At 41.0% G+C, this 9,860-nt stretch overlaps 1 protein-coding gene across 1 annotated transcript in view; it reads left to right on the top strand.

Annotated features, from left to right (window-relative positions):
- Positions 1-9,860, top strand: part of DERL1 (derlin 1) — a 22,612-nt gene that overhangs the window by 2,458 nt on the left and 10,294 nt on the right. Inside the window, exons 2-7 of the mRNA XM_019471508.1 lie at positions 1,092-1,196; positions 1,546-1,657; positions 4,724-4,788; positions 6,474-6,500; positions 8,494-8,589; positions 9,281-9,333. Coding sequence (XP_019327053.1) covers positions 1,092-1,196; positions 1,546-1,657; positions 4,724-4,788; positions 6,474-6,500; positions 8,494-8,589; positions 9,281-9,333 — 458 coding nt within the window. The remainder of the gene's footprint in view (positions 1-1,091; positions 1,197-1,545; positions 1,658-4,723; positions 4,789-6,473; positions 6,501-8,493; positions 8,590-9,280; positions 9,334-9,860) is intronic.

Genomic DNA, 9,860 nt, shown 5'->3' with positions numbered 1-9,860 from the left:
CTCCGCGGCCGCGCTGGGAGGAAATCGCGCAGCGAGGCAGCCCTTAGGAGCGGCCCAGATCACCTCCAGCGGGAAGCCGGGCCTGCCGTCCTATGTAAGGCCTGCGAGCTGGGCCCCGGGTTTAGCTAGTGCTCTGCCCCCGCAGGCCCCGGGCTCCCCACCAAGGTGACACAGGCTGCGGTGCCTGGCCCTGCCAGGGCCCCTGGGTGAGCCGGGGAGGGCTGTGGCCCTTGACAGGCCCTGTAGTTCGTCTTGCATCTCATTCTGGTGCCTCTTTTTCCCAAGGGGGGTTGTTCTGGCTGGCACCGGTTGTTGTGCCAAGACACTCTATACTCAAAAAACCGGTGGCTGTGACTTCAGGTGACTTGCCCAGCCTCTGTTGTGCGATTGTGTGGGTGTGACCTTGGGAACAGGAGTTATAGGCAGGTGCACAACTGTCCTAAACCGCAGGTGGCTCTGGAGATAGTAAGGCAGAGAAAGAGAAGTGCGTCCTTTGCACCTTCTTAACGTTTCTTGCTTGGAATTTGAAAAAGCTTGTGTTTGGGATTGTCAACTTCTGTGCCTAGGTATGGTTGACATAAACTAACAACTGAAGTCTTGAGGTTTCAGATATACAGTGTTTCTGGATGCGTTAGCAATATCAAAAGTGGTCACAAACTGGACATAGTCTTTTTCCTTGCATTGGGAGGAAACCAATGCAAGGAAACACTGAACCAAACACGGTTGCAGGTGTGTAGGGGGAGAGCACCCATTGGATGAACTGAAGATGAAAGTGAAGGAAGAGGGAAGATCCCAGCCTTTAAATTTCTATTATATGTGCTCATTATATCTTCAGTGAAAAAGACTGAGTGCAAAAAATGACAAAAAGATAGCTCTATCTGTAGTCTGTTTCATGTATTGTCCCCAAAATTTAGTAGCTTAAATGACTGTTTTTTCCTCGGGTTCTGTTATTCCTTCTGGCACTGTGATGTTCAGGATCCCAATACTCTGTGCGGAAGTGTTGCCAGTTAAAGAGCTCATTCATAAATGGCCAGACATTTTCTGTCCTTGCTACATGCTGCCATGCAGTTGGCTGTGCCCGATATTGATAGCTGGGAGACTCTCTGAAGCAGGCGCAAAATGCCCAGAGCAGCGTGTGCTGTCTGGAGCAGTACGCTAAAGGCCATTGTCTGAATTCCTTGGCCTCTGTTCAACAGGTAAGAATGGATCCTGTATAGGCGCTTTTAAAACAGGGCGGCATCCTTGCAAGCATATCCCTTCTGCACTGCAATAAAGACTCAGTACTGCCAAGATGTGATGAAAGTGATCTGGGAAGTTGTTTGTGTGATTTCTGTTGCAATCTTTGTAGCTTTGCTTATCATTTAAAAAAAAAACAAACAACAAACAACTGGAAAAGCTGCTGAAGCAGCAGTAATTGATACTTGGGCTATTTTTAATCTCCTCCTTGATCTTCCAAGTAATTGGTAACAAATAAAAACAAAAAACCAATGCATATGAGTTCATTCTACAGTATATAAATACATCTTTATCTTTTGATCTGGACAGATCTGGCGGCCAATAACTGCGACTTTCTTCTTCCCAGTGGGACCTGGAACAGGATTTCTCTACTTGGTGAATTTGTATTTCTTGTATCAATATTCATCACGATTAGAAACAGGTATGTTATCCAGTAAAGTGTATGCACATGGTGAACTCTGCCCGGAGTTTATGATAGAGACTAAGCATTGTCAGATAGAGCTTCTTTTGGGAGTGGTTGTGGCGATGGGGTTGTGACTGATTCAGACAGAATTGTGAGAAAGATGGCTCATCTCTGTGCCCACTTATGTTGGTCAATGGGAAACTGCTCTGAAAACTGATTTTCTGTGACTGGCTCCTTCCCTTCGGCAGGGAGCCTGTTCCTTTAGGATCTGAACTTGATACTTCTTTCAGTAGGAAGGCCTGGTGCTTTTAGTTGTTGGATTTCAGGAAGTGAGGGAGAGAGGCTAAAAGATGATGTTACCTCTGTTTTCTTGTGTCTGATGTCCTTTTACATGGAAGGATGATAGAACATATGTAATAATGTGTATATCCATGTTGAGAAAATAACAATGTCAGTTTTTCCTTTTTTTAAAAGGCAATGATGCTTACCTGTGTTATTCTATTGGTTATGTTGAATTGAGAGATACCTTGGACAAATGAAGTGTACCCCTCTGTCAAATAGAAATGTGAAAAAGTTAAGGAACTAGTTGGATTTTCAGTTGGGGGAAAAAATTAAGAGTGGAAGAAAGGAGATCAAATAATGGATCACTTCTCTCAGAGATTGTTGTTAGGTGTCTTCAAAACTGGTTTCATTTTGCATTGCACAGTTCATTAAAACTAAACAAAAATTGTTTCAGTTGAAGTAAATAATTAAACTATTTGCAAAGCTGAGCTCCTCCTGAAAGCCTTAATGAACAAGAATTTCTGTGTAGTTCTAATGGAGTCTTAGAACTGATGGTGTAAGTGGAAATGCATTGCAAGGAGATGTTTGGGAAGTCCCGTGATAGAGATCCCTGGTAAACCTGTCATCCAGAGGGTACTGTGGAATCCCATTTAAGTCATAAGAAGAGTAGCAGGGAAAGGGAGGATTTGTGCCAGATAGTATTTGGTTGTCTTCTTAGTGAAAGTAAGTAGCAGTTTAATAGCTAGAAACGGTTCCGCCTTCTCTTTGGGCCTTCCTGCAGTAGATTATGAACTCATGAGTACTGGCAGTTACAACATTCTGCTGTGCAAAGCTATGTGTAGTAAGAGTTCCTGATTAATATATACAAATTATAAGACATCACTGCTTGTACATATACTTACAAGATGCTCTAGTTGTCTATGCTGTGGCAGAAGTCTCATGGAAGGAAGTCGATTCTTTCAGTAGTAAATTTACATTCCTGCTATACAACACATCTGGATTTTGAAACTGGGAAGTCAGCTGTGGTGTTGTTTGAATCAATGCATTTTATATTACAGTCATTTTTCTGGATATAAATTAAGTTCTTGGTTAGGTCAGTCCTTCCTCTCTATGGAAAAAGGCTTGAATCCTTCTGAAAGTGGGAGGTGTGTATAAGTTGCTGATAATATGTTTACAGGTGGAAATCAGTGTAGGTCTATGCCTCCTTTTGTCTGTGAAACTGAGAAAGTGAAACGTCTATTTTCAGGGTTGTACACGGTTTTTGAGCATACGCTGGTGTTGCATGCTAGCTTCAAATTTAGCTGTCAAAAATATCCATATGGTTTTGTACTGTGCTTGTGCTTTCCTAACAAGCTGACCTCTAGCTTCCTGAGGAAAAGGAGATTGATGTGTTTTTGTTTTGTTTCTGTTGGAGAAGAACATAACAAATATCAACAGAGAAAGCAGAATATGCAGAGTTCACTCCCCAGCAGTACGAATGATGAGATTATGAGTCTGCAGCCCTTCCCCAATGACTGGATTATACCTGGGGCCCTACTGAAGGACCCAGTGGGCTAGAGCTCACCTTGCCCCTGTGCTGAGCTTTTTGGCAGCCTGTAGCTCAGTTTTCTTAGATATTCATTAGAAAGCCAACTTAAATAGTTTGTCTAATATTCTTGTTAGTAATCTCCTAGATAACGAGAAGTAAAAAACTTTAAGGGAATAATATTTGCTTTGATTTCTTCCTATTCTGGAGGAATTCCTGTGCTGGAGTTTCTACAGGGTTAGTCAGCTTCCTTTCTTTATTTGTTTCTATTTGTTGTATGGCAACAGTAAGGAGAAAACTCCAGTTTATGTAGTTCTCCAACTTTAAAACTTTCCAAAAGATTTTTTCAAAGGCTTTTTTTTTGTTTATTTTTTCCTGTCATGTAACTTGCATGGCTGAACTTAAACTTAAAATGACTAAAATATCAATTTTGTTTTACATAGGCTTGAGTTTCTGTAGTTATTCTAAAAATAGGTTTTCTTTCTTTAAATTTTTGGGGACATGTAAAATAGTTGTAGGAAGCCAAATAGTGCTAAAATTAAGCAGTGGCCTCCTTTCTAGGCATTTTGTTGTTTAATTATTAGCATGTAATTCAGCCTGTTTGTGGTGTGCTGTGTTTGTCACTGTGTGGTTTGGGTCTGTTTCAGCAGTATTCTCGGCTTTCCTTGCCTGCATGGAGCTATATGAAAGTTGATAGGAGTCTTGCTCAAATGCCGAGGTCCGTGCCAGCCTTTTACCACAGTTTGCAAACTGTGTACCCTCCTTGTCACATATGTTGTTTTTTCTGGAGTGTAAAAACTATCGTATCTCTTGAGTCTGACTAGGTGATGCAAAGAGGATGCAATTTGCCTATGTAAGGACTGGTTTTCACATGACTCGATCATTAAACTTGGTGTCTCTGCTTTTGCTGTGCAAGTGTATTTCCTTATTGTGTGCTTCTGACTGGCAGCTTCTTGTGAAGGATGGGGTCCAACTCCATTTTGAAGTCTTGTGAAGTTAAAAATCATTTATCTCCAGAGTTTAAGTGTGTTCTTTGAGTAGGACTGCTGTGTGTGCCCTTAATGCAATAGGCTGAATGTCTTCTTTTTTGGTCCTGTAGGTTGTTCTTTTATAAGGCCTTTTAAAATTTAAAAAAAAAAAAAAAAACCAAAAACCACAGACTGCATGTAGGGCAACTGTTATTAAGTGAGCTTTTCTTAGACTCCTAAAAGTAAAAAAAAGTCCTAATTTCTTATCAAGATTTCAGTACCTTTCCTAACAATTCTTTTTATTTACAGGAGCTTTTGATGGAAGGCCAGCAGATTACATGTTCATGCTTCTGTTTAATTGGATCTGCATTGTTGTATCCTTCTGCTCATCATCAAACTTTTAGAATATTTTGGTTCTTCTATTTCTGCCTAAAATATGTTCAAAGACTAAGTTTTAGCAATGAACTGGTCAGGAATCTCATGAAGCTCAGCAAAGGCAAGTGCAGAGTCCTGCCCCTGGGGAGGAACAGCCTCAGGCACCAGCACAGGCTGGGGCTGACAGTCTGCAAAGCATCTTGGCAGAAAAGATGACCCCCTGCCTTGGTCAACACCAAGTTGACCATGATCCAGCAATGTGCCTTTGTGGCAAAGGTGGCCACCAGCCTCCTGGGCTGCATTAGGCAGAGCACTGCCAGCAGGTTGAAGGAGGTGATTACTCCTTTCTGCTCCGCCCATGTGAGACATACGGGGGGCTGCATCCAGCTCCAGGTTCCCAAGTACGAGAGGGACACGGACATACTGGAGTTAGTCCAGTGAAGGGTCATGGCGATGATTAAAGGGTTGGAGCATCTGTCACATGAGGAGAGGCTGAGAGCTGGAAATGGGACGAGAGAGAACAGGCACAAAATGAACCACAGAAAATTCCATTTAAATGTAAGAAAGACCCTTTTTATTCTAAGGACAAACACTGGCACGGGTTGCCAAGAGAGGCTGTGGAACCTCCATCCTTGGAGATGCTCCCATTCTGTCTGTACTGTTGCTACCTCCTTGTAGCAATTTGCAGTGGCACAGCATGTGGAAAAAAGGGAGTGGTGACATCAGTGTGAACCACATACAGGCAGGAAAGCTAGTATGTAGAAATGCTGTCGCCTTTATCAATAGATTAACTATCTCTAGTCACATTCCACTGTATGGAGGGATTTGCTATTCCTGCTAGTCCTGTTGAGCCACAGCAGTAACTAGGAGAACAACGAGGGTTTAGTTATGTTGTTAAGAAAACCATCAGCCTCATTGTGGTTGCAGGTTGTTGGCTGTAAGCTATTTGATGAATCTGATTGTGGCTTGACTTTCAAACTGGTCATTCAAAAGCTTCCAGTTGCTTGTTCCCTATATGATGTAAGAAGCAACCTGGATGCATGATCTGGGAAGATGCTTGGTGCCATTTTATACACATTCATGAACTGTTAAAAGCATTCTGATCACAGCAAAATTCTTCAGCAATTGTGTCCACTCAGCAGTTACTACCGCAAGTAGATCGTTTGGCTTCCAAGGTAGGAGAGTAGTATTAAAAGCCTGCATTGATGCACTTTCAAGAAATTATTTATTTTCTATGTCTCAGTGGCAATATATTGATTTTTTTTTTTTATGATCTGGTATTTCTTTAGTTAGAAACCCAACATTTTAGTCTTTAAAAAACTAATGAAAGAATCCAGCTGTTAAACCTGTAACATGCTTTTATGTAAGGACTGATTGTGTTTGTAGTTAGCAAGTTTCATCATGGAGGGAAGGCCAGCGCATCCGTCAGCCCTCAGGGTAATGACTTGAGGTGGTAGCTTGGAAGACTACTGAAAAGCAGTTATTGAAACTAAGTGTGTAAGTCTCTAGATCATTGGAGGTTTTTCATTTTTTTCCAGTGGTTAACTTAAAACAGTGTTCCTGTGTAATATTAATTTTAAACATTAAAGGCCTTTGCATGTGTGTTCAGTGTGTGGGTGCAGCTTCTTTTTGTTGTTCTAGTCTATCAGGTTTTGCTGCGTTTTCCTTAATGGTGTGATGACAGATAACTGGCTTGGCAATGGACATGCAGGTAAGTGTAGTGCAGTTTCTTAAATAATAAACTTATGGAACTTTCTGACTACTTAATGACTTTATAGAGAGCATTATCGGCATAACTGCAGAATGTAGTTAAGCTAGGCTGGTTTAGTTTATATCAAAATGGACTGCTGTGTGTGTATTGTTAGTTTTTTAGTTTGGGTTAGCCTCAGCTAACGTCACAAGCCTGTATCTGACTCTGCCACTCCCAACCTAGTTAAGGAGTCAAGGAGTGAGAATTGGCTCTTTGTGCAGTCAGGAATTGTTCAGCCTTTTACTAAAATGGACACAAGATGTCACCTATGCACTGTTTCCTCTAATGAATGGAGCTCTGCATTCTTACTTTTTTACCTAAAAATGGTTCTTGGGTTTGTTAGTCTTCTCAAATTCAGTGTGCCTTTTACTTGCCCACAGAAGATCTTTTTGTGGAAAATGCAGCTTTAGATCAGAACTATGAAGTTCAAAATCCTCACAAGAATGATTTAAAATAGTGGTCTAAAGAACCGGTTTCAATGAGGTAGTTCTTATCCCACCACATATTAAGAGGCGAAATGAGGGAGTGTTTCTTGGACACAACAGAGTATCAGATAACTGCATGTCTTCAGCCTGCCTCTGCTGTTCTCTCCTCATCTTGTTCTGTCCCCGTCACCCAAAGCCTGCACCAATATCTCTAATATTCTGTACAGTATTATCTTAGCATTTATTAGATCACTTATCAGTCTCACCCGGTAGACAAAAATAGCCATCATGCATCTGCAGTCAAGACTGAGTTCTGTTAAGGTCTGTCCATAACTTTGCGCTTAAACTTTTTTTTGCTGTGGGGAAGACACCACAAAACTCTTTTCAAAAGCGTGCTGAAGTCACCCATCCGTTTTATGAATTTCAGACTGATTGTGTTGATTTGTGTCTTTTTAAAAAGGTACTTAAAATGGGTTTATATCTGCATACAAAGTATTGTTTAAAAGAGAATCAGTTGTTTGATGTACAAATGTGTTTTTCTTAGAAAGAAGGTTTTTTTTGCTTGTGTTGAGTGACTTGCTTGAAAGTGAGAAGATAGAGTAGGATAGCTGGGCCTCTATCTAATTTCTGAAAGTATTTGACATGGGAATATTACTTTGTTTTTCTAGTAAAATAGAAATGGTTTTAATAAAGATCCTAAGGTTCTTGTGTGACGAGTCAGACTGCTGGTGCACTGTAGGGCTGGGGGAAGGCTGGACTGATGCCGGTGTGCCAGCTTTAACGTGGAACCTGTTAAATAGCAGCACCCCTGAAGGGATGAGTTTTAACCTCTCTTCCAAACACAAGAGCTGGTTTGTAGCATTAAACTAGTTCATGGAAATGTTGCTGACACAATCTGTCTTCAATTTAGAAATCAGCAGATAGCTAAAACAGTGCTTTATATTTGTTTCACTACAAATAGTCCAATTGGCTAATATACAGGCACAGTAAGGAGGTATTTGAAACAGTCTCATCTCTGGCATGGAGCACAGGTTAACTCCGAGCTCTACCAAGGTGGCTTTGCCAAGGCAGGCTGCGGTACTCTGAAACGGTGATTTACTGGTGCACCTTCCCTCTGTGGGGCTCTGAGGGGGGCATAGCTGGCAATTCATGGAGTAACACTTCATCCGGCGTATTAGCTTAGCCTCAGATGAGTGTGTTTGGGTTAGTGCCCTGGGTTGTGAATGGAAATGATTGTGGCACAAGTATGTCGCTGACTCTGCTGTAGGTGTGCTGCCAAGCAGCTGAGAGCAGAGGAGTTCACCACAGCTGCTCTTTCACTTGGTGCAAGTTGGAGCCCTTTGCTTTGGCATGGTCTTGCAAAAGAGAATGACCAAGTAGGTTCTGCTTAGCTTTCTCAATAGCTTTTGAACAGATCCATGACACATGATGGCAAAGATTCTGGGGCAATCTTTAAAGCTCCTGCTGCCTGTTTAAGTTTCTCGGGCTTCTGTGAATGTGTTGGTAACTTTTTTTTTTAAACATTGCAGTTGCTGATGATTCCACTCATCATGTCAGTACTTTATGTGTGGGCCCAGCTGAACAGAGACATGATTGTATCATTTTGGTTTGGAACAAGATTTAAGGTATGTCAGACAGAATATTGGAAAGGTTTCTGCCTCGAAGATGCACATGAAGGTGGTGAGGGGCAAAATGTAAATATTTTCTCTTATTAAAGGCGTCCCATGCTTTCACATAGCTATATACTCCTTGAGATGCAGCAAAGACAGATTTCTTCATGGTCTTCCATACAGTGTCACTCAGTGTGGCTTTACTGAAAAGATGTCCCGATAACTGAAATTCATCGGTCTGAAAAGAGGAAAAAATTCCTGATAGATATTAACCTGGATAAAAGCTGAATGTAGCGACACTGTAGTGACAAAATGTTGGTATTTTAAGTTGTCCTTTCCTGTGCAATCTTGTCTGTTTCTGCCAGGTCTTGCAGTGAAAACTCTTTTGATCATTGTTTCCAGACCTTTTCAAAATCAGAAATATTAGGACTTTGTTTCAGATGTAAGCTTGCTGTGGAACATAGAGTGTGAAAGATGCATCTACTTATAATGTCTAAATGAGTATGATTTGTCTAAAAATGTTAGTGGTCGCTCAGTTTGAAGTATCCTACCTTGTTAGGTAGAATCTGCTTAAGTTAATATATCAGGATTTGTGTAATGCCTAAAATATTGAGATTATAATCATGCTTATTAGTGCAGTGGGAAGTTGAGCAGGTTAATGTCCTTAACTTGTACTTACTTCTCTCTCCATTGTGTTCTTTTTCAGGCCTGTTACCTTCCATGGGTTATTCTGGGATTCAACTACATCATTGGTGGATCGTACGTATTTATGTATATGGCTAATTTGAAGTTATAAAAGCTTTTACAGCTATTGAACTTATTGCTGAATTTAGAAGCAATATTAAAATAAGAGGCTTAAACCTGTATAATGTGACTGATAATGCTCAGTGTCACATGGTGGTCATTTAAGATAAAAGCAAAGAGGCGATGTGCATGTGAGAACTAGAGAATGTAGGTGAGGGGGGAAAAGTAATAAGAATTTGGTTTATTTTCTAGTAAATCTATGCGTTAGGCCTTTTCCTTACTAAAAGAGTAATGCACAGTAAAGAAAGAACTAGAGAATGTAGGTGAGGGGGGAAAAGTAATAAGAATTTGGTTTATTTTCTAGTAAATCTATGCGTTAGGCCTTTTCCTTACTAAAAGAGTAATGCACAGTAAAGAAAGATCATAGTTTGGGTTGGAAGGGACCTCTAAAGGGCATCTAGTCCAACCCCCCCTTGCCATGGGCAGCGACATCTTCAACTAGATCAGGTTGCTCAGAGCCCTGTCCAACCTGACCTGGAATG

This window comes from Aptenodytes forsteri, unplaced genomic scaffold, assembly GCF_000699145.1.
Source record: "Aptenodytes forsteri isolate BGI_AS27 unplaced genomic scaffold, ASM69914v1 Scaffold49, whole genome shotgun sequence".
NCBI classification, from domain to species: Eukaryota; Metazoa; Chordata; class Aves; order Sphenisciformes; family Spheniscidae; genus Aptenodytes; species Aptenodytes forsteri.
Note: the sequence above shows the minus strand (reverse complement) of the source record. Positions and strands in the feature narration are given on the sequence as shown.